A 26,012-nucleotide genomic window follows, 5' to 3' on the forward strand; every position below is an offset into this window, starting at 1 on the left:
AACTTTTGCCTTGTCACCTCCTGTCTAGTTTTTAATATCTCTCAAAGTTAAAGGAACAGGTCACCCAATTTCTGATGCAGAGCTATTGTACAGCTTTCAGAAAACTCAGAATATAGTGCATATAATGAAGTCACTATAATTATATTTTTATAATGAAAAAATATCCCCAGTTATGATTTATTATGGGAATTGCAACCAACAATTTTTAAAAAAGAAAGAAAAGAAAATATGTGTGCCTTCCCTTTAAGTGTATGATGCATTTCGATCCATGTTTTTACAAATTAAAGATATTTTATGTGCAGAGGTCATTCAGCTTAAAAAGCATCCATGATTTTGATGCGGCTTGTGATGTGCCAAGAAGACATAAGCACATTTTACAGTCACCTCAAGTATTTCTTATTACTCTCTATGATCCTTTGACTCTGTTATTGTTGACCTCATTTAAACCCCAGAGTATATTTGCCTTGTAGCAAGAGTTATTTATTGTCACCGAAATGTGTAATTGCTTTGTTCATATTGTTCAAGTCAAAATGTGATGGAACTAGAGCATGTTTGCTTTCTTAAAAGACATCCCTGATCTTACATGATTAACTGGTGCACATTGTTTTAAAGAAAAGAAAATAATGGTCTCCATCCAAGTTCTCAAGAAATAAAATAGAGTCCTGCTCTTTGTTTTCTTGTTGAAAATACATAAGATTAAGGAAGTAAAACAGGTACTGGACAAGTTTTTGTTGACAGACATTAGGCACAGAAAATGTCATGGTAAAAGCATTCAAAATGAGGTCAAATTAAACATGAGGAAAAGCTCTAGGTACTGTGTTTATGGCAAGTAAAACAATGTGACTCTGTCTCACAGATACCTGCACTTCAACAACATTGAGTCTTTGGAGCCGGAGTCTTTCTCTCATCTTCCCAAGCTGGAGCGGCTGTGAGTTACGCACGCATCTCAGACCTCACAATCACTCAGATCCCTACAGGGTTGCATGTTTAGTCATGACAACACGTTCCTTTTGAAATGAGACCAAAAAAAGAGGAGCTTGTAGGCAAATATGTGCTATAAGCTGTAGCCTATGTTCTGGTTTCTTTTGAGAGGAATTGTCTTCAAAGGGATGTTTTGACCCTGTAAAACCTGACATATGAAAAAAAAATGTGTGTGTATATATATATATATGTGTGTGTGTGTGTGTGTGTGTGTGTGTGTGTGTGTGTGTTTGTGTGTGTGTGTGTGTGTGTGTGTGTGTGTGTGTGTGTGTGTGTGTGTGTGTGTGCTTTTGTTTGTATCATATTTTATACATATGGATTTTTTTGGCTCATGTAGTATGATGAATTGAGAATATGGAGTTCAAAGTTATGAAAAACTATGGAAGCCCGTTTTTGCCACTGAATAAAAAATAAAAATGTAGTATGATGAAGTTTTATTTTGGAGCATTGTGATTGTTTTTTTTTTTGTATTGATTGTTATTTACTCACAATTCTGACTTTTTTCTTGCAATTTCGAGTTTATAACACGCAATTCTGACTTTATAACTCACAATTGTGAGATAAAAAGTCACAATCAACTTGTTTTATTTTTCATTTTGTGGCGGAAACGGGCTTCCATAGAAAACACCTCAGGCTCAAACTGGGTAAAAATACGCAATTTGGTGCAGATTCTGATATTTATATAGGCAAAGAGTTATGTAAGATCTTATAACAGATACTTACATAAAATTATAGAAATATCTTAAATGAGCCAATTGTGTACAACAGGTTTATTGAGATTCACTTTTCTCTGTTGTCTGAATGAAAATTGTTTCTCCTCCAATTCTGGGGGTTAAAGTAGCCCCCAAATTAGTGCAATGACCATAGCCCAAATATCAAAATTCAAAATACAGTCACTGTTATGCAGATTGATCATAAACATAGCTAAAATGTTTCAATACAAGCATTTCAGTCAAATGTAATTTATGCAACATTTCAAACCTTTAACCCACGGGCAAACTCAACCCATGGTAACAGTTTAAAAGCAGCCCAATTCCATTGAAGAAAACATGGACTTGCCCTGCATCCAACACGAGCTGCTGTGAGGGGGTATGATTTACTGTGTTTGGTGGTGGATTTAAGCAGAGGTTACTGAGATGATTGTGGAGTATCTTATCTCGTAAGATGTGCTTCCTTGACACAGAGTACGCATGATTGCAAAATCGAAAGTGAACCACGAGCACTCATTCAAAAGTGATTTCAATACTCCACATTTTGACAGCTGCTCCCTGATGAACAAAAATGATATACAGTATTGGAATGTTGGCGGAACTGGACCCAAAAATCGCAGGAGTGGAACAGACACGTTGTGGGAGCAGGCGGTAATGGTCATAAATACAGTGGAAGCAGGATTAAGAAAACAGTCTTACAAAAATGCACACAATGAATAACGACTATAGAAAGCAAAAGCCAAATCCCAGACTTTTTGGGCGATTTAGAAATCCTGGCCGGATGCTCTCTTTAGGTCCAAAAGGAGGACATATGGTCACCCTAAGACCACCTAAATGTAAAAACTAAGATGCACAAAAGAAATTGGGTAAATTCTACGCAATACTTAAATATTAACAAACTATAAGTAATATGAAGTCTTGATTAACACTTTATGTTTTTGTAAGTAAGAAGTTACATGCAACTGCACTTATTTAGTAACAATTATTCTTTATTGAGTGACTTCTTGATGAATAAAACAATTCCATGGCACACTCTACTGAAATACAGGGGGGGGAAGAAAGAAAGGGGAGTAAAGTCAGTAAATAAACAACTCTGCGTCGTTAGTGTTGGTATTGTATCAGACACTTGCACTTAACATTATATGAAAAACAAGCTCAACTAGAGTTAACAAGGTTTTTGGTCTGGCGAACGGCCGCATCTGAGGCAAGTGCAATCGCATTATACGCTTATCGCTTTCAAATTATACTCTTCCATCAACTTTTACAGGTTATTTAACGTTTTATATTGTTGTTTAATACACTTGGCCAAAATCTCATGATATAAACGATTAAGCGCTTGTGCATAGGATATTTAAAACGTACAAAAGTATATTGGCTAGATGGCAAATAAACTACTTCTCCGGTTATCAAACACACACAAACATTAGCCCTTACAGACATAGTGTTTGAGTAAAGAAAATGGTGTACTATTTAAACAACATCAGTTATTTATTTACCCTTGCATTGCGAAAACGCGGAGATCTGTCTGTGGAGGCGGGGTAAAGTTATACGAGGTTTCGCTGAGAGCTTGAGGATCCAATGGCATTACAAAAGCTTTACTGACAAGCTCTTTTTAATACTTATCATTGGAGATATGAAGTTTGGATAATTTTTTATGGCAGACCTGACTGGGCTAGGGTATGGCAACTGCCATACTCTGCCATACGGAAACACCGCCCCTGGAACTAACAATCCACTGCCCAGTTTCAGGTAATCCCAGCAGAAATAGATAAGTTGAACATTTTAAGTGGATTGAGTTGTTTAGCTCAAATGGTACAAGCAGCTTAAATCGTTTTTATTACAGTTTTCTAAGTCTCATTTATTCTGTTGACCCGAATTCTAAATGTTTGGAGATCTGTGGCGCTGAATTCACCCACACACATTCTGATGTCTTTCAATGACGGGAAAGTCACTCGTACATAAACAGGGACTAACACGTGAGTTAGGGACCAGTTCACTGCTGGAGTTTCCAGAGAAGCTAGAACCTGATGAAGAAGTGAAAATGTATAAAGAATCTGCATCTGGATGCTGATTAATCAAACTATGCCTCTTGTTGTTTATTTGACTAGTTGTGAACAGTAATGTCATCCCTGGGAAAGTGATCCCGCTGACCTGGTAGAAAATAAGAACATCCCTGTGGACCTTCATCTTTGCATCTCTATTCCACAGAGCATGTAAACTACCGGTCAACATTTTGGAATTAGGTGTACAGGTTTTTTTTTTTTTTTTTCTGCTCACCAAGGCTGCACTTTTACTCAAAAATACAGTAAAAAGTGTTCAGGTTTTTTTTTTTTTTTTGATCAAAAATACAGTAAAAACTTTAATATTGTGGTTTTTTGTATTTAGGTGTAAATGCATCATGTGTTTTTTTGGTTTGCAAAAATGGAAATAAATTTATTTCAACATTTCAAAAAACTGCCAAACGATTTTGTGAGGTTTTGTTTTTTTTTATTTTTTGTAGTCAATTTGTACTACACACCACTCACAGACTAGATACCACAGATTAAAAAAAAATCTGATCCTAAATGTGAGCACTAGTATAGTGATGGTTTTATGGCATGTGTTGTGTTTTATTTTTTTTAATTTTTTTTTTTTCTGTTCTACTCACAGATTTTCTATGCCTGATTTTTAAACACACTTTTGAAACTGTGCACCTCTCACTGATGTCTATTGCAGGTTTCTGCACAATAACAGAATTACTCATCTTGCATTAGGAACCTTCTCCCACCTGCAGTCCATGAAGAGACTGTGAGTATTGCTCAAGCTTATTTACGGTTGGCTGAAGCAGAAGTTTGCTCAGAGATTGTGTTTGCATTTAGCTAAAAATTAGAGCTTGAAAACTTTTGTTCCACTTAAGCTACAAAAACATTATAAATGACGCATATAATTAAAATATTTAGTGCAGTGTTGCTTTAATATTTTTGAGATCCTAAACTATTTTTATTAGTATTTTGAATTGGTTTTCATTTTCAATTTGAAATTGTTGCAGTTTTAGTTGTTTTTTTTTTGTCATTTTTATTTAAATGTGCAATTTTATTTATTATTATTTAATTTACTTTTAATAAAGTGTAAATACACAAGAACTGCAGCCTGTTTTACCAAAAAACATTTCTTTAGATGAGGATGTTAAAAAGTTATTTTTAAATGTGTATTAACACAGTTTATCATTTTAGGAGTTTCAGTATTTTGAACTTGCAATCTATTAAAAATCAACGAAAATATTTATTTAATTTTGTTGTGTTGATATTCTGAACCTCCTCCTACCAGCCATTCGAGATTAGATTATAAAACTTGTTTGGCAAGGGTTGGGATTAGAGGTACACCAAACTGTTTGAGTGTTGCATGTGGGTTTAGAAAGACTGAGGGTTACCATTTTGACCCAACTACACCAACATTGCATCATATAGCATTGTTTTCCCATCCGCTACAAGTGTGAATTGGTGCAACAGTGTTATTTTAACCAAAGATCTATTCTATCTTTTATTTTCATTTTGTGCTTGTGTGTGTTTATAGGCGCCTCGACTCGAACTCACTGCACTGTGACTGTGAACTTCTGTGGTTGGCCGATCTGTTGAAGCAGTACGCAGAGTCTGGTAACGCTCAAGCCGCAGCTACATGCGACTATCCGAGCCGCTTGCATGGACGCTCGGTCGCAACTCTCACTGCAGAAGAGCTCAACTGTGGTGAGGCCATTCACACATAAACACACACCAGTATAGGCTACACATTGTTTTCAAATCAAAAACAAAATGATGAACTGACACTAAATTACTTAAAGCTTTTGCCCACATTCACCGCATCCACATGATTCTGCTCAATGGGACCACTCAATGTCTTTGAACATGTTAGTCATCCTAATAAATAACAGATGCTGATCTGGTTTGGGGAGCTGGATTATGGAGAGATTTCCCAGATGTGTCATTGTTTGCATGCTACACCACCTCCTCGTGGAACACTGGAAGGAGTTAAGGGTCAAACGTGACTCTTTTCATTTCAACCATCTGTGAAACAAATACGGGTCAACTCTACTGGGCTTTCTGACGTCAGAATATTCAGCTGGGAAAAAAGCAGCTCAGATATTGAGATATATTACCAGTTCAGTGTTCACTGAAAAACAAAACAAAAACTGTGTTAAATTTATGGTAAAAAGGATACGAGTTATTGGTTCCTGTGCATTTTATAACCATATATTTCATTAATTGGTTTTGTGTTTTTTTTAAAAATTTTTTTAATTAATTAGTTTTTTGTTTATTTAATGTACTATTTGGATTAATAGGGTTTCACTTGATGAATCAGAGTTCATTGTTAGTGACCTGGACATAAAACATGGTCAAGACATTGCAAAGGTTCGTAAACACAAAACACCATCAGGATAACACACAAGACTAAAATAATGCAATAAGCATTAACTAAATAACAGGTAATATAAGACAAAACACCCTAATGTACATAACTGAAAACAAAAATAAGAAGAAACAAAACTATTAAAGTAAAATATAATCATATGACATGTTTCATGCAGGGACTTTTAAAAATGAATTTTTAGTGTTTTTCACCATAAACAATACTGTAATTTATTTGACTTGCAAAAACGTACATTTTATTTTAAAGTTAAATGAAATGATCTGATGGTTCTTCCACTGTATATGTTGCGTGACTTACAGTTAAAAAGGTATTTTGCTGTGGCATTTTTTTTTTTTTTTTTTTAGTTTTACAGCGTTTAGAAAGAGAAGCCTTTTATAATTGCAAGTGCTCAAACTACTGTCAAACCACCCACAGAAAAAAGTAGTTAGCTGCTTTCTACAAGCAATGAACAAAACGTAACGGACTGCATTTAAGCTATTTCAAGGCGATGAATATGTAACGCATAGAACCATCAGATAATAAAACGTACAGTATTTTTACAATTGCAGCAGTATTTATTTGGTGGAACTCACTCATTTAACTCAACTAATTTATTTTATTTCATTTTTAGTAATAAATGATTAAACTTACTATTTTTTAGTTACTATTGTTATGTTCAGTGAAATAGAAATAAAACTAATAATTGATATAATAATTGTTTACGTCTACATCTTTGTAGTGCCCTCCATTGGGTGACCTCTGAGCAGCAGTTGAGGTTTCACTACAGGAGCCACAAGCCACAGCAGCAGTTGTGCTCGATAGACTTGCTCAGGCTTGTTGCAACTCCACAAATGCCTCTATTGTCTCTGTAGAAGAATGGGTTTAACACCGAATGGCCTTTCCACCTCCTCTACACATTAAACACAGCACATATATGCTTGAGGCACCTGTCAAAACACAGCACCAGCCCACCAGACAGCTGCAGTTTCTCTGGGACAGCCACAGGACCTGTCGCATTACTGCCACACTGAGCAATGCAATACAAAAGTTAGTCATAGAATGAAAATTAAAGGTCACCCAAAAATAATGTAATCATTTGCTTATTCCTTTGGAACTTCAAAACTGCATGATTTTCTTTCTTTCTTTTTCTTTCTTTGAAACGAAAGCATATGCTGCCTTTAATTTAAGTGATTTAATGATAGCTTTTCTCCTGCAAAGCTTAGCATTTACCTTAAAGGGGTCATATGATGCGATTTCAATTTTTCCTTTGTCTTTGGAGTGTTACAAGCTCTTGGTGCATAAAGAAGATCTGTGAAGCTGAAAAGACTAAAGTCTCAAATCCAAAGAGATATTCTTTATGAAAATTAAGAGTCAACAACACACCCCTAAAACGGCTCGTTCTAACACGCCCCCACATCTCTACGTCACTGTGTGGGGAGATTTGCTTTATGCCAAACACCACCAGGATAACACACAAGACTAAAATAATGCAATAAGCATTAACAAAAAAAAAAACAGGTAGTATAAGACAAAACACCCACACGCCACCCAAATGTTCACGCAAAGAAAGAAGGCGTAACTTTTATTCTAGCTGCTGCCACCACCACCATGTTGTGGAGAAGCTGTGTGTTTCGTTGTGAAATCGAAACTAATTCGTTTAGTCTTCCAAAAGAGGACACGACTAGAATTCAGTGGTTAAGTTGTATTTATAACACTGTTCCACAACAGTTCAATCCAAATATTCAGCTGGTGCAGCGCATTTTACGGAGGACGAGGACTGTTTCCTGAGCCAGTAGTTTACAATGCCATCTACACACAAAGGCTGTTTCTATAAAGTGGGTAAATTCCAACTTTGTAAGGACAGTTTCGCGCTTTCCAAATCAGTCTGCATACGTTTTCGCATTTAAAAAATTTGCCACTGAGATGAGCAGTGTAGAGTAATCTTTGCGTTTCTTTCAGAAAGGTGTAGAGTAGCGCTTGTTGTTTGTGGTTTCTCCGATCACAAATGCAGACATGGTTACAGTGTAAGTCATTGTAATCAGCAATTATGTCCCCACTGGATGCAACAAATGCCTCGTTTGTAATGGGTTTTATTGGTTTTGTCTCGTCGCGCTGGGAGACGACATCACGGTATGGTGAGGGGCGTAACATTTCCGTCACAAGCTTGAGGTATTCGGCCAATCACAATGCACTGGATAGCTGGCCAATCAGCATACACCTTGCTTTTCAGAACACATTGAATTGTATGGCATTTATGGAGCTTGTCAGCCTTGACATGATTTCATTGTTTGGAAAAGAGCAGTTTGGACATTCAGCAAAAGATTTCTTTTTGTATTCCACTGAAAAAAAGAAAATCATATCATCTGGAACAACCTGAGGGTAATGTAAGTGCACATACATTCTTATACATAGAATGCTACAGTTTATGATAATTGTTATTATGATTTTTTTATGTGTTTTTGTTAGGTTGTCTTTTAAGTTGTTTTTTTGATGGTTTACTTGAATTATTACCACCATTAAGCTTCTGAAAACTCTTTCAGTCTTTAGGGAGAGCGCAATTATAAATGCAACAAGGCTGTAAAAGTGATTAGTGAGAAGATGAATTTGTCTGTTTGCTATAATGACGATGTCTCTGACAACCTCTGGAGTCCTTTAGACACTTGTGAAGAACCACCTTTTTTCAAATATTATTTCAGACATTCAACCAAAAACCCATTGACTTAAGGGTGATGAAACCAAAGTGCTAAAATAATCACTCCTTTCCAGGTTTTGGCCTCCCCGCAGCACTCTATAGCACATTCGGTCATTTTTGTGCCTCTTCTATTATATGCAAGGACTTTGACTCGGTGTGCAACCAGATGTTTGGTTTTGCCAGTAGAAACCTTTTCACAGTTCTGTCAGACTGTTCAGGAATACATTTCACCATGTGCACATTAGTGTTGGTGGGTAATGTTTGGGGTTTGGCACATGGGCGTTGTGACCATAGACACAATCACCTCGTGCCTGGCCGTCAACCAACATGGGCAGCCAAACCAGTTCAGAGGAAGTGAGGCAAGAGGGGGATGTCAAACCTTATTTCCAGCAGGCACAATCTGCCACTACAAATAAACCTTCAGTGCTGTAATTCCAATAGCTTTTACAGACCAAATTAAACTTGTTTTACTTCTCCTTACACCTCGTCTTTTAAGGCACACTTATATTTAGTTTCATCTGAATGTGTCTCTACTGTGGAGCAGAAGTTCCCCGGATCACATCTGAGCCGCAGGATGTGGACGTAACCTCTGGGAACACTGTGTACTTCACATGCAGGGCAGAGGGCAACCCCAAACCTCAGATCATCTGGCTCAGAAACAAGTAAGCTCCCTCCATACATGTTTAAAGGAATAGTTTCAGCTAGAAATACACTTCTGTCATCTGTAATTCTCCTTCAAGCAGATAAAGCCTATTTTTCATGGAACACAAAAGAAATATTACAGTATGTCTAGAGAGCTCTTTCCATAATGAGGCTGTCTGAAAATGACAAAAACACCATAAAAGTACTAATTAGACTTGTGCAGTATTTCAATCATGAAAACTGTCAGAATAAATTTAGCATGTTATTTGATATGATGTTAATGCATTTAGTTTTAGCAGAATAGATCTGCTCTGCTATGCTGATGCTGCAGAGCAAGATACACAGATATGCTGCTGCATATACTGTAGTTCAGTCATGAAACATTAGATGACGCAGACTGATAGGTCCTTTACACACAATCTGCTAGCAATCACATAATTTACTACATGGAGCAATCTGATTGGCCTCTGCTGATTTTGCAGCCAATAAGCTTGCAGTTATTCTGAAACCCTCCACCTCCCCCAGCACCACCTGTCTAGATTCATTACAGGATTTATGTATTTCAGATATTACAAAGCCAGTTTGTTTTTTTGTTTATTTACTGATAATCTTCATTGTCACTAGGTATGTTTATATCACCTTGTTTTAATGCACATTTTGAAGTATCTCATCAGAAACAGTGACGGGGAAAAAAATCCCTTTATTTGCAAAAGTTTTTTACACTCGCTTGAGGTGGTTTTTGACTTGTGCAAAAAAGAGTTAATGCGAATAATAGGAGATGGAAACACATTTACCAAATAAATTCCTCCATACGCATGAAAAGGTAATGTGACTTTGTGTGATGAGATGGCATAACTTGCCTAACCAGTAAACTGATCTCATTGCATAGCACCTAAAATGTTGTTATGGCCATTCTGAAATGCCTGAGCCAAAGTATGTAGTCAAAGTTTTTTTTTTTTTTTTTTGCATAATTGCCTCCCATAACTGTCTTTGTATAATTGCCCATGACTGTGTTCCCAAACAGCAGTGACGAGTCATGGTAAATTGACATGCAACTTCTTATGTTCTCACATCTGCGTGGTCAAAAGTGGGCAAGCTCAAAATTTGTAGACTGCATTTACACCTGTATTTAACATAGTCTATTTGTGATCAGACTGACAAAAATGCATCTTAATACCAAGTGTAAACAGGGCCTATCAGACAGCTTTAGAAGAATTTAAATATGATGAGTCGCATGGACTATTTTTTTGTTGCTTTTTTATTTTTTATTATTATTTTGGAGCCTGACAGTCTGGCCATTTTGAGATGTGTGTCTACATTTGTGTTCCATGTAAAACAGAGAGTGATACAGGTTTGGACTGACAAGAATATGAGTAAATGATGAGGGAAATAAAATATTTTGGTTATTTTATCCTCAGTATTTGAAGGGTATGTGCATAAACAGGAAAATCTTTTTTGATCAGCAATGCTCTGAACATGAGGGACGACACACGTCTCAATCTCCTGGAAGATGGGACCCTGATGATCCAGGACACGCGGGAGACAGACCAGGGTGTGTATCAGTGCATGGCCAAAAACGTGGCTGGAGAGGTGAAGACCTCAGAGGTCACCCTGCGATACTTCAGATCACCAGGTGAGTGGGATAGGGTCCTGTAGGTGACTATTCAACAACAGTTTTTTGTGAACATTTTCATGGATAATTCTAAGTTGCATGGCAGTCTGGTGAAGACTATTTAACAACACTCTTTTTGCAGACAGCAGTCTGTTTTGAGGCAACTAACTGGAGGTCTTTCTCTCCAGCTCGACCTAGTTTCGTGATCCAGCCACAGAATACCGAGGTTCTGGTCGGGGAGAGCGTGACCCTGGAGTGCAGTGCGACGGGTCAGCCACAGCCCCGCGTGACCTGGACCAAAGGAGACCACACGGCCCTCCCAGTGGACCCTCGCATCAACATCACTCCTTCAGGAGGTCTCTTCATCCAGAATGTCAATCAGGCCGATGGGGGACAGTACACCTGCTTCGCAAGTAACAACGTGGACACCATCCACGCCACTGCGTATATAATAGTACAGGGTAAGTGGAGTGGAAATTTGTTACATCAGTTAATAATCATGATTCTGTTGTACATAATTTAGGTTCTTGTATATAATGGTTGCCTAAAGGTGGCATTCACTGTGACGTTAAGGTGGCAGTTGTGAAGTTAATGAAAGAACATTGACCCGTGGTATACAGTGTGAAGAATGGAAGTAAAAAATAATCCAGGAATCAGTTAACTCCACCAAGTCAAGTCATGTTTATTTGTATATAGAGCCTTTCACCATGTAATTTTAATGCAGCTTAGAGATATTGTTACTATGTATCAAAATGTAACATGTATACACATAATATATAAAGTTTTATGGTACTTTTGCTCTGTATTTGAGTTGCACAAAAGCTCTAATTGAGAACAGATGCAAGTCAAATGGGAAATATGTCTTTTTATACTGTTCAATGTAATAATTCATTTGTTTCATTTTGTATGTGATAAGCGGTGTAATGTTCTCTTATTCAAAAAGCACTAATAAAAGTGTACTTTAAGAAAAATAATCTAATCAAAATTAATGTTTTCCAAAAGTTTAAATAAAAGCAAATAAGACTCCCTATACATAGAATTTATAGAAACTAGTTTGTTTAAATGGTATTTGGTTTGAGACCAGAGTGTTGATGTGAAGAACACAGAAAGAATACATTATTAAGGGTTTAATTAATCCTTCTAGTGCTTTGTGTGTGTGTGTGTGTGCGCGCACGAGTGTTGGTACATAACAGAAAATATGATGCATATTTAAAAAATACAAATATGTCTATAGTAATAATAGTAATTAAACTGAATTAAACATTAACTAAGAGTTTTAGATTTACCCCAAGTAAAAATTCTGCTTTTATATTAAAGATAATTAATTTCTAAAGAAAGTACAAACCCGATTCCAAAAAAGTTGGGACACTGTACAAATTGTGAGTAAAAAAGGAATCATTTACAAATCTCATAAACTTATATTTTATTCACAATAGAATATAGATAACATATCAAATATTTTGGATTTCATGAGAGCTACACATTCCAAAAAAGTTGGGACAGGTAGCAATAAGAGGCCGGAAAAGTTAAATGTACATATAAGGAACACCTGGAGGACCCATTTGCAACTTATTAGGTCAATTGGCAAGTTTCTCAGAGAAAGAATGCAAACACTTTGAAGTTATCATCATCTACAGCGCATAATATCATCCAAAGATTCAAAGAATCTGGAACAATCTCTTTGCGTAAGGGTCAAGGCCGGAAAACCATACTGGATGCCCGTGATCTTCGGGCCCTAGTAGGAATGCTACTGTAATGGAAATCACAACATGGGCTCAGGAATACTTCCAGTTGGTGGAAGAACACAATCCATCGTGCCATTCACCGTTGCCGGCTAAATCTCTATAGGTCAAAAAAGAAGCCATATCTAAACATGATCCTGAAGCGCAGGCGTTTTCTCTGGACCAAGGCTCATTTAAAATGGACTGTGGCAAAGTGGAAAACTGTTCTGTGGTCAGAAGAATCATAATTTTGAAGTTCTTTTTGGAAAACTGGGACACCATGTCATCGGGACTAAAGAGGACAAGGACAACCCAAGTTGTTATCAGCGCTCAGTTCAGAAGCCTGCATCTCTGATGGTAGGGGTTTCATGAGTGCGTGTGGCATGGGCAGCTTACACATCTGGAAAGGCACCATCAATGCTGAAAAGTAGTATCCAAGTTCTAGAAAAACATATGCTCCCATCCAGACGTAGTCTCTTTCAGGGAAGACTTTGCATTTTCAACATGACAATGCCAGACCACATACTGCATCAATTACAACATCATGGCTGCGTAGACGAGGATCCGGGTACTGAACTGGCCAGCCTGCAGTCCAGATCTTTCACCATAGAAAACATTTGGCGCATCATACAGAGGAAGATGGACAAAGAGGACCTAAGACAGTTTAGCAACTAGAAGTCTGTATTAGACATGAATGGGACAACATTCCCTTCCTATCTAAATTTGAGTCAACTTGTCTCCTCAGTCCCCAGACGTTTGCAGACCTGTTATAAAAAAGAAGAGGGGATGCCACACAGTGCTAAACCATTGGCCTTGTCCCAACTTTTTTGAGATGTGTTCATGCCATGAAACGTTTAAAATCAACCAATTATTTTTTCCCTTAAAATGATACCTTTTCTATGTCATTTGATATGTCATCTATGTTGTATTCTGAATAAATATTCATTGCATTCTGTTTTTATTCACAATTTGTACAGTGTCCCAACTTTTTTGGAATCGGGTTTGTATAATTATTAAATTAATGGTCTTTTTATTATAAATAATATTTTTTTTATTATTTTGTATGAAATTACATTTCAATTAATACCAAATAACAATTTTGTTTATTTCTTTTTTTCAAGTTGGTCCAAAGCTTGTACCTGTTTGATATGAAAGATTAGTCCTGTCTGTCATTCTGCCAGTCTTTGGTTGTGCTCATTCTCTATTCTATTCTCTTCTTCCTCAGCTCGTCCTCAGTTCACAGTGACCCCTCAGGACCAGTCTGTGCTGGAGGGTCATACAGTTGACTTTCCCTGCGAGGCCAGCGGATACCCTCAGCCGGTCATAGCATGGACTCGCGGCGGTGAGATGACATAATGCCTGTAATGTCTGTTTGACTTGCTAAAGTGGAGTCCACACTATTCAACAGTCTGCCTAAGTCAAGTCTGGTCAGCATTTTTATTGTGTAAAAAACTGACCAACTGGCATTTATTAATTTTACAAATGATAACATCAGATTTAAACAGTTTAGGGCAGTTCATAGGTTTTATACAGGCTATTGATTTTGTTTATGGTTAATGGTTTTGTTTAAGGTTTAAGCTCAGTGGCTTGCTGTCAGTTACCACAGAAATTCTTCTCTCGGTTTGGGTTAAGTGTCTGATAGTTTTGCCCATATGAAAAAAGTACACTTGGGCATACAGATAAGTTGCTTGATTTGTGTTATTTAAGTGATTAGTTTGTAAGTTTGATTGCATAGTGTTTACAATTAAATAAAAATATATAATAAAACCTTTATTTAGACATTATACAAAGTGCACTTTATAAAAGAAACAGTCAAGAAAGTCTGAGTACATTTCAGTAGCTTTTTATTTCATTCACATTATCTGCAAGTACAGTTTTTAAAAGAAACGTGCTTTTAAGATTTGAAGTACTTTACAAGTGTACATTCTTGTACTTGTGTACTACAAGTGTACTTTTTCACAAAGATCAAATTATGAAACTCTGATTGGATGCATTCTAACACACTGCCTACACAGCTGAATGTACTGTAAACATGATTTTTGTTTGTCTTCACTAACTGAGAGATGAGTCCGAATCTACAGCATGCCTCAGATAGAATTTAATTTCTTCTGAACTTTCCTTAAAATGCCACAAGGACACATTTAAAGATGATTGAACTGCTGTCTGTCAGTTTTCAGCTCTGACAAAATCACTAAAACTCTGTTCTCCTACCATAGGTAGCCCCCTGCCTAATGACAGGCGGCATGTTGTTCTCTCATCGGGGAGCTTGCGCATCAGCCGCGTGGCCCTTCATGACCAGGGCCAGTACGAGTGCCAGGCGGTCAGTCCTGTTGGCACTGTCAGAGCAGCTGTTCATCTCAACATCCTGCAAACCGGTGAGATCCTGTTTACAATATAAATCACCTTCTGACATAGATTATTTCTGCATGTTCAAAGAGAGGTGGCCAGCATGTCCAAAATCACAGAAAATCACAGTATATACAGTGTAGACCCCCTTCGCTTTTTTCAGTTTTGTTATGTTGCAGCCTGATCCTACAGTTGTTTAAATTCATTTTTCTAATTAATCTACACTCCATAGATCATAAAAACAAAGTGAAAACAAAATTTTAGAAATGTCTGTAAATGTATAAAAAATAAAAAACTGAAATATCACATTTACATAAGTATTCAGACCCTTTGCAACAACACTTGAAATTTAGCTCGGGTGCCTCCCATTTCTCTTGATCATTGCTGAGATGTTTTTAACTCCTTGACTGGAGTCCACCTGTGATAAATTTAAATTAATAGGACATGATTTGGAAAGGCACACACCTTTCTATAAAAGGCCTCACAGCTGACAATGCATATCAGATTGAAAACCGAGCCATGAGGTCAAAGGAACTGCCTGCAGAGCTCAGAGACAGGATTGTATCGAGGCACAGATCTGGGGAAGGCTACAAAAAAAAAAAATTCTGCTGCACTGAGGGTTTCCAAGAGTACAGTGGCTTCCATAATTCTCAAATGGAAGAAGTTTGGCACAACCAGGACTCTTCCAAGAGCTGGTCACACGGCCAAACTGAGCAATTGATGGAGAAGGGCCTTGTCTAGATTGGTGACCAAGAACATGATGGTCACTCTAGTTGAGCTTCATGAACATATATGCAGATGGGAAAATCTACAGAAGGACAAACATCACTGCAACACTCCAATCCTCTCCTCAGTGAGAACACATGAAAACACACTTGGAATTTGAAAAAAAGGAAAGCAGCTCTGCTCATCACCTGTAGAGTACCATCTCAGAAGTAAAGTGAGCTGGTAGCAGCCTCATGCTGTGGGGTGTTTTTCAGCGGCAGGGACTGGGAGACTGGTCAGGGTTGAGGGAAAGCTGAATGGAGCAAAGTGCAGAGATATCCTTCATGAAAACCAGTTCCACAGCACTCAAGACCTCAGACTGGGCCGAAGCTTCACTTCCAGCATGACCTTGACCCTAAGCACACTCTGAATGTCCTAGAGTGGCCCAGCCAGAACCCTGAGGAGGATTTGCAAAGAAGTCCAGATGTGTAAAGCTTGTTGGGTCATACCCAAAAAGACTCGAGGCTGTAATTGCTGCCAAAGGTGCTTCAACTAAGTACTGATTAGAGGGTCTGAATACTTATGTAAATGTGATATTTCAGTTTTTTTCTTTTAAAATTCCTTAAATTCTGTTTTCAATTTGTCATTATGATGTACGTAGTGTGGATTAATGGGGAAAAAATTAATTTGAAAAATTGTAGTATCAGGCTGCAACATAAAACTGAAAAAAGTAAAGGGGTTCTGAATACTTTCTAAATGCACCATATTTCTATAATATATATATATATATATATATATACATAAAACTGAAAAAATTTAAGTGTTTATGTATATATATATATTATTTTATTTCCGGTAGTTGCCAAAGCAACATTTCTAATTTTTGGTTAAGTTGAAATACTAAAATAACTAAAATTACATAGACTAAAACGAATAAATAAATGTATTTTTAAATGGTAACACTTTGTTAACGTGTACTTAGTATTATAATAACAATTATGCATAATTACATGCAAGTAACCCTAAACCAAACTCTAATCCTAACCATATAGTAAGTACATGTAGTTAATTAATATTATTCAGTACTTAAATGTATAATTACACTGTAATAAGGACACCTTAAAATAGTATAACCATTTTAATTTAAGTAGTAATTAATAATAAATAAATACTATACTGACATATAAAAATGACAAAACAACAAATAACGATAACTAAAACTTGCTCAAATTAAAGTAAAAAAATAGTCATGTTTTTGTTTTTTGTTTTCAAATCGGAAGGTCGGATTATTTAAAACAGCTCTGACATTAGTGCAAAACTTTAAATATTAAATTATTATACTACATTTGATTTTATTTTTATATTTTCTGTTTTTACTTTAATCTCAGTTAAAGTTTTAGTATATTTAGTCATGCATGGTGTCTATGTTTAGCAGTTGTATTCATGATGTCTATATGATATTGTAACAAACAGTCCACTGAAGGCAAGTTGTAATGAACTTAAGTTCTGTTTTATTCAAAATTATCCAAAATACAAACAAAGACTTGACTTGGCATGAACAGAAATACAAACTCACCAACAGCAGGTTACACAGTTCAATACTCGACAAACGCAACATGAGGGCTATTTATATCAAACAATGCAGGTGTACATGACAAGAACCAGCCAATGAGTGACAGGACACATGACTAAGACAACCAATGAGAACATGACACATGAACCAAAGAACCAATCCGAACACACAGACAAGGGAATCACATGACGGAACAAGGACTGTGACTAAACTCCAAAATAAAAGACATGAACACAAAACAAAACCCAAAACCTCACATTACAGATATTTCTAAATTTAGCTTTATTCATTTTAGTTTTTTTAATTGTAGTTATTTTAGTACTTCAATTTAAACTAAATGAAAATGTTTTATTAGTTTTATTTCAGTTAGCGTTTATTTAAAATAACAATAGTTATGGTTTTAGTTAATACTAGTAACCCTGCAAAAGATTCAAAAGAGTAAATCTAATAAGTTCTCATTTCTGACATGCGCACATCACATGTGCTACAGTATATATTAATGCATGAGATAAAACATTACTCATCAACTGTAAACAAGTGAAGTCCATTTAATGTCTGCCTCATCTTGACGTGTTTGGGACACAGCATTTATGTTACTCCATGTTACTTCAGTATCCCATAAAACAAACCCCTAGCACCATAAACTGTCAAGTCAGTTCCACATTCAGCGGTCCTTCAGAACAAGACTGGACATGGTATTAACAGGAGGGAAGGAGGGTTGGATTCATAAACTAATTTGTCATTTACCCACCAACAAAGCCTTCATTTAGAACAACAATACCCCGTAAAGTCTCAATGACAGACATAAGACCAGGTCCCTGCATGTAAGTGCCTTAAAAACCACCTCTTAAGCTTTATTACAGACTTGTGGAATAGCCAGGAAAGCATGCAGCTTTGAAATTCCCACACGGCAAGATGTTTCCATGTAGTAATGGTTGTTAACACACTGCATAACAACCGCCTGTATTTACTTTAAAACCAAGGCACAGGTTTGGCTCGCTTTTATTTAGAGCAGGCTTACAGGAAGTATCTGAAGAAATGGAGAGAGTTAAGAGACAGAGAGAGTTGTGAGAAGTTCTACTAGCTATAACAGCTGCAGAACGAGTGAGTACGGACTAAATGAAAGTTTAGGAATTCATGGAAGGAATAGATAACCCAAAATGATGCAGAAAGAAATCAACATGAGCACTGCAAAAAAAAATGTTGTCTTGTTTTCAAGTGAAAATATCTAAACCCTCTTAAATCGAGATACATTTACAGTTCTGCTCACAAGTTCACATACCTCTTGCGGAATATGCAAAATGTTCATAATTTTGACAAAATAAGAAGAATTGTGAAAGATTGCATGCTATTTTTAATTTAGTACTGTCTTGAATAGGCTCAGTGTGAAAAGATGGATCTCAAAATCATACATTGTATTTTTTGTGTGTGTGTAATTTGATGATGATCCTGGAAAACCAAAGAATGTGCAGGACTTGGAATTTTTCTAAAGAGCAGTTGGCAGTTGAACTGCTCAAAAAAAAAAGAAAAGGTGGGGGGGACTCGTGAACCACTTTCACAAAACATAAAAACAGACACTAATCGTCCAGATAACAACACAGTATTAAGATTCAAGGGTATGTAAACATTTGAAGGGTAATTTCTATAAATTCAGTTTGTTTGTCTTGTGAAGTGTATGTGAACATCTCTTATGTAAAATAGCATTTTCAGGACAGTGAACTTAAGAGCAGAACTGAACGTGAAAAATAATATTTTAAAAAGAAATAAAGTGAGTTTTTACTTAATAAGAAAAAGAACACTATTTTCCCTTTAAACGAAGTAAAAAATTTTTACACCATTGTTTTTTTTTAGCAAGAACTCACTTAATTTTGATATATATATATATATAAAAAAAACCAAGATTTAAAATGTAATTTTGCATCTCTACGAATATATATATATATATATATATATATATATATATATATATATATATATATATATATATAGCAGTTGGTGGGAAATTCTTATAGATTACTATAGAGCAACTGTAAAATGGGGTAATTAGGCACTAGTTTTTAATAACTTAAAGGGATAGTTCACTCAAAAGTCACCTACATTTTGGATGGCCTGAGGGTGAGTAAATTAACAGCAAGCTGAGCTATCCCTTTAAGGACCTCAGAAGATCTGTGACCCAACCCGTTGCTTTGGGGGGGTTAAAATGTTTGGATAAAGCTCTTTAAACAAACCAATCCATTTTGGCCTTGAAGACTCACATACGTATGCTTCTCTCAGACTCAACCTCTTGCCCTTTCCTACACTTTATAATTACAGAACCTTGACAGTCAGCAAGACCATGTATGACCTGTGCATGTTCTTTTCATGTTGTGCATTATGTGCATGACTCATGATAGATTTAGCTGCGTTTTGTGCACTGTAATCATTAACATATGGTTTTACATCACCAGTAAGGCCTGTTTTCACAAGCGCTCCAAGGGATACGACTGTGGAGTCTGGATCAGATGTCCAGATTCCGTGCAGCGCGCAGGGTGAGCCCACACCTATCATCACATGGAGCAAGGTTAGATCCATTGGCTGCCACATTCCCTAACAACTGGCCAGTCCATCCATTTCCTCCTTTTTTTTGGTCATGGTGGTATGATGGTTTTTTTGTGAAGAGTCTTTTTTAAAATATCTATTCTTGTTATATAGGGTGTGGTGTAGATTACAGAGAGTGGGAAGTTTCATATTAATCCAGATGGCTATCTGGAAGTGCAGGACGTGGGGCTTGCCGATGGGGGACGATATGAGTGTGTAGCCCGCAACTCCATTGGATATTCCTCATCTAGTATGGTGCTAACAGTGCAAGGTAAGAATTGAAGGCTGTAAACACATATTTAGGATTTTGAGGTGGGAGGGAGTTCAAATGTAGTGAGGATTGACCATTGATGAACAAAATCGAAATAGTGCTTTTTGCGTTCAAACATAGTCAAACAAAATGAGTATGGGGTTCTAGACAAATTTTTTCACGTTGAAATGAACAATTAAGTCATGAAAATGTAGACTGGCTCAAACTGATAGATCCTTGATATGTAAAGTGTATTTAACTGGATTTAACCGATCAACAAGATTTGCCACTTGCAGATGGGAAAGTTAAAAACAGAGATGTGAAGTTGGACATTTTCTGCTTCTCATAGTGATGCTTACAAAGTGTTTGCATACTTTATCAAAAATAAATATTTTAAATATTGTAAAACAAATATAAATGTTTGATATTTTCCAGATACACAGACATTTCAGATGCAGCAACAGAAACACTTTTCAGTCAATACTTCGTACTGCTTGCACAGTATGCACCTGTATGTACAGGAATAAAGTAAACATGAGCCTATAGGACATAAGACTATTTAAAGGACTTTTTATTCATCTTATTTTGATAAACATGACACAAATAACATAAAAGATTTTCTACTGTTATAAAAACATGAATTTGTGAACATTAGCTGAATTGAAAGCATCAAAATAAACATAAAACTGTGTATTTTTCCACTCCACACTTAGTTTTTTTATAACAGTAAAGAAACCTGCCAGTTCGAGCTCCAAGTTTGGTGCTGTCTCAAGTTAACAAAATTTCTCAACTAAATTTCTAACCATGGTGCACAGCTTCAAGTCAGATGCTGATCGGGCTACATAGCACAGCATGAAGTTGAACAAACCTGTAATTTGCTAGCAATACTAAATAGCACAAGCTGATTGGCCTCTGCTGGATCTTTAGCCAATGAGATCACTAGCTCAACATTTGAATAGTCTGTCTTATTGTTTACTGTTAGCTGGTCCTGCATGATTTGACCCTCCACCTCCCCCAGCTCCACTTGTCTAAATCTGCTACGAGGGACTTACACTTGTTGTAATGCATTCTCAGCAAGCATTTGATATGTGATTCATTTGATTCATTTGTTGGCATATCCAGCAATTAATTAAGTTGTATTTTTAAATAATTGCATGATTTAACATTTTAAGTCACTGTTAATTAAAGGTCCAGTTAACGAATGGAGCTTCTGTTCAGTCTTTCATCAAGTGTGCAGATTAAATAAAATTAAAATAATTTTCTCCAGTCCCACAGGTGAGCAGGGAGGGTGATCCGTTTGTCTCAACGTCCCTTGAAGAGGCCATTCGGAGCATAAACAGCGCAATAGACTCCACCAGGAGGCAGCTCTTTGATGGGTGAGCGCTTGGTGCTGTAGGCAAAACATGCCAAGAAAATAATTCCTTCTGCTGTGAGTCACAGTGCCGTAACCCATCAGGAATTTATTGGGACCATTTATGCCTTGGACAAGGGCTGGTCACTGCGGCATAATTCCTAATTTATCACTGCAAGGGAACTCTGCACTCTGAGCTTGATTTCAGGGGTTATTTTGTCTGTCGAGGCCAGTGCCAGTTCACGTTAGCTCACTGAGAGTGTTTGTGTTTCCTAACTGGAGAAGAATGCTTCAGACAGATACTTTTGAAGGAAGTCTAATGGAGAGATGTTATCATAGTAAAGAGAGATTGTCAAAGATTAGATTTAGAATTACAAAACTGATGTCATTTTTCCTTACATGACTGTTTTAAATTTTAAATTACAATGTTTGTTGACATTTTGACTAAACTTGCCAAGACATTAAAGCATGCTTATTGAATTTATGCAATCCAAAACAATTGTCATGGGAGAAAAAAAAAAAAAAAAAGTCAAAATTTTTGGCACAAATGACCACAGACATATTGTTATAACTTGGCACCTTCTTAGTTCACAAGAGATAATATGTGAAGTGAAGCCAACTCTCTGAATGATAAAAATGATATTAATGCTGAAGGCTTTGATGTTCTTTAGATTTTGTTTGAATCGTCACCAACAACCTTGGAGCAAATCCTATTGTGGATTCTGGCAAAACACGTATTCATTGTTTTATATGGTTCTCTCAAATAAACCTAGTAAACACTAAATTAGTTTGTAGTTATTCTGACAAATAACTGAAGCTGGGTAGTTAGGCTGTTATTTGTAGTCAGCTTTTAAAATGTCACTTATTAAAATGTAATTTGTGCACTTTGTGAATTAAGTTGATAGTGTTCAAATATATTTTGCTCAAATACTCTAGGCAGTTTAATGTTTTGGTAAGAATTTAGGAAATACATTTTACTCTCAAAGCATAATTTCTTTTGACAATTAGTGCTGTAAAAACTACTTAAAGGTGGGAAGTTTGGGTGCTTTGTCAGTGACTGCACTTAGAAGCGTGAGTTTTGAAAGTGAGCATCTGTGGAGAAAAAAATTATGATCCAAGTTGGCCAAGGTTTAAAAACACTTTGTATTAAATGCTTGAAAGAAGGTCACGTGCATATGTGGCCATGTCAAGTGCTTTGAAAGGTTGTTCAGGCTGTTTAGTGGGGTTCAGATGTGCTTTTTACTTGGACATAGTTTCCATTTTACTCTGTGTTTCTGTTTTACTCTAATAATCTGTCACTATTTTAGCATGTGTGTTCCTGCAGAACATTCAGTCTACGTGCAAATTAGATAATGCCTCTTCTGCATATTTAAACATTTCAGAAAATGTGTAATACAAAAAAAAATGCAATTTCTAAAATGTGACCCTGGACAGCAAAACCAGTCATAAGAGTCTATTTTTTGAAACTGAGATTTATGTCATCTGAAAGCTGAATAAATTCTGTAAGCTTTCCATTGATGTATGGTTTGTTAGGATAGGACAATATTTGGCCGAGATGCAACTTATTTTAAAATCTGAAATCTGAGGGTGCAAAACAATAACAAAAAAATTCTAAATATTGAAAAAAAATTGCCTTTATAGTAACATTACATTTAGTCATTTAGCAGACGATCCATTTTTATCCATTTATCCAAATGAAGTTCTTAGCAATGCATATTACTAATCAAAAATTAAGTTTTGATATATTTACGGTAGGAAATTTTATTCATTCAGGGCCGGCGCTCCGCACACGCACATCCCGCACTGCGCGTAGGCATCAAGTGCCTTACTAAATATATTTACGGTAGGAAATTTATCTTTATTATTTACTTAATATCCTAATGATTTTTGCCATTAAAGAAAAATCGATTTTGATCAGTTTTGACACATACAATGTATTGTTGGCTATTGCTAAAAATATACCTGTGCTACTTGAGACTGCTTTTGGGCTCCAGGGTCACAAATAATCAGTCAGTAGGGGAAAACATGGTGACATCTATTAAATTAATTTTTACCCTATTTACCTGGGGTGTTTTGCCTTTCCACTGTCCACATTTTGAAAAAAAAGTTTTGAATTGATTTATAAGAAACTATGAGATTGATCTACCTATCTGTTGGATGGAATGCAGGTCTACAGTTTGCTAATATGCTTTCTCTTCCAGAGTGAGTCTTAATGGCTTTTGTGAATGTGGAAGTTAATGTGTTCTCCACCATCATCAGATCTCCTCGTACCCCTGCAGAGCTTCTGGCTCTGTTTCGTTACCCCCGGGACCCCTACATGTTGAGTCTTTTAATTTTAACGCGGGTCCGGGGAATTGTGAACACAGTGGAGCAGGCCAGAGCGGGAGAGATTTTTGAGCAGACCCTACTTCTCATCCAGAGGCATGTCAACCAGGGCCTCATGGTGGACACTAATGGAACAGGTATTTCTCACCAACATGCTGCTTTTCAAAAGAGAGATTTTTGCTGTGGTGATTCATTTTGAAAATGTTTTTTTGAAAATGTTTGTTTTTTTAAATAATCAGCAGACACTGTGGCGCTTTGTGCTGCAGAAGGCATGGATCACTGTTTTTTCTAGTTATGACAACAGCAGGGCTTTCATCGCCACACTAAGGCAAAATGGCCTCACATGTTTGGACAAGCCCTGCCCCAATCTGAGCATTTACCCTCTGGACACATTCACTGACACAAATACCAAGAAGGGGTCAACAGGCACAATTACTTGCATCTACTGCTGTCTCGTCTAACTCTGTCAGAATTTTAACCATCATAATAAGGTCTGGTCCACTTTCCATCCAATTAGTTCACATTATATCAACACAACTTTCTTACCAGGCTGTTAATAACCAGTGGAACCTTACTCACAGAAACTGTGTAGCTGTGAGACAGTCCGATTGGAACCGGTTTTATCCAGTTATTGCTTGAGGATGAGACTGTGCCCTCTTAAAGGGACAGTTCACCCAAAAATGAAAATTATGTCATCATTTTCTCACTGTCATTCCGTTTCAAACACATAAGTCTTTGGTTAATCTTTGAAACAAAAATTAAGATATTTTAATAAAACCTGCAAGGTTTTTGTCCCCTCAATGAAAATCTAGATAACCAAAATGTCCAAAAGATCCAAAAAGGTCATAAAGGCATCATAAAATCAATCTATATTAACCGTTTTTGTTTGTTTGTTTGTTTGTTTGTTTGTTTTTTGTTTTTGTGTGTGTGTGTGTGTGTGTGTGTGTGTGTGTGTGTTTTGTTTATTTTGTTTTGTTGTTTATTTGCTTGTTTGTTTTGGCACACATACATAGTGAATCACATATGTGTCCCTGGAGCACAAAACCAGTCATAAGTAGCACGTGTATATTTGTAGCAATAGCCAAAAATACATTGTATGTGTCAAAATTATTGATTTTTCTTTTATGCCAAAAATCATTAGGATGTTAAAGGGGTCATATGATGCTGCTAAAAAAAAAAACATTATTTTGTGTATTTGGTGTAATGAAATGTGTTTATGTGGTTTAAGGTTTGAAAAACACATTATTTTCCACATACTGTACATTATTGTTGCTCCTCTGTTTATGTGGTTTAGGGTTTGATAGATTTTTTTTAAGCTTATTGTTCTTTATTGTTGGTTGTGCTTTTGTTTGAATTTTTTCAAGCACGTTGTGATTGGCTGAATGCCTCAAGCGTGTGACGGAAATGTTACGCCTCTTAACATATTGTGATGACTTGTCCAGCCAGAGCGATGAGACAAAAACATAAAACCCATTATAAACGTGATATAAACATGATTTCTAGTCGTGTCTTCTTTTGGAAGGCAAAAACAAAGTAGTTTCGCTTTCTCAACGAAACAGCATCACACACGGCGGCCTTGAGTGAGCCGAGGAGAGGCGGGCGGCTTGAGAACGGTGCGGCAGGCAGATTCTATGAAGGAGCGTACCTTGCAGTACCTTGCTTGTACCTTGCTTGTGGTCTTGAAGCAACCACATGTGACGACCCCGGGCTGGACGCCGCTTCGTCCACAGTGAAAGCCGATTCAGCGATCCACAGTGCAAAGTTGATGTATTTCCTCAGCGATCAGCACGGATCAGCCCCAGGCATGACGAAGCGGATATCATCCACTTTTGGAACGCCAAACAAAGTAGTGTCACTTTCACAGTGAAACACACAGCATCTAAACGACATGGCGGCAGCTGCAACAACAATACTACAACGAGAATAAAGGATACGCCTTCTTTCTTTGCGTGAACATCGGCATTATGCAAATCTTCCCACATAGTGACGTAGAGATGTGGGGGCGTGTTAGAACAAGCCGTTTTTGGGGGCGTGGACGAGTGTTAACTTTTATAAAGAATATCTCTTTGGGTTTGAGACTTTAGTCTTTGCAACTTCACAGATCTTCTTTATTCACAAAGAGCTTGTAACACTCCAAAGAGAAA

The 26,012-nt window shown here is 36.7% G+C and overlaps 1 protein-coding gene across 1 annotated transcript in view; it reads left to right on the plus strand.

Moving 5' to 3' along the window:
- The window catches only part of LOC109107325 (peroxidasin), a 60,074-nt gene that overhangs the window by 21,886 nt on the left and 12,176 nt on the right, over positions 1-26,012 (plus strand). Inside the window, 12 exon segments of the mRNA XM_042742880.1 lie at positions 857-928; positions 4,407-4,478; positions 5,244-5,413; positions 9,311-9,428; positions 10,872-11,041; positions 11,209-11,481; positions 13,967-14,083; positions 14,958-15,116; positions 19,813-19,925; positions 20,057-20,213; positions 21,460-21,568; positions 23,803-24,005. Of these exon segments, the coding sequence (XP_042598814.1) occupies positions 857-928; positions 4,407-4,478; positions 5,244-5,413; positions 9,311-9,428; positions 10,872-11,041; positions 11,209-11,481; positions 13,967-14,083; positions 14,958-15,116; positions 19,813-19,925; positions 20,057-20,213; positions 21,460-21,568; positions 23,803-24,005 (1,733 nt within the window).

The sequence above is a fragment of the Cyprinus carpio genome, chromosome B17 (assembly GCF_018340385.1).
Source record: "Cyprinus carpio isolate SPL01 chromosome B17, ASM1834038v1, whole genome shotgun sequence".
NCBI lineage: Eukaryota > Metazoa > Chordata > Actinopteri > Cypriniformes > Cyprinidae > Cyprinus > Cyprinus carpio.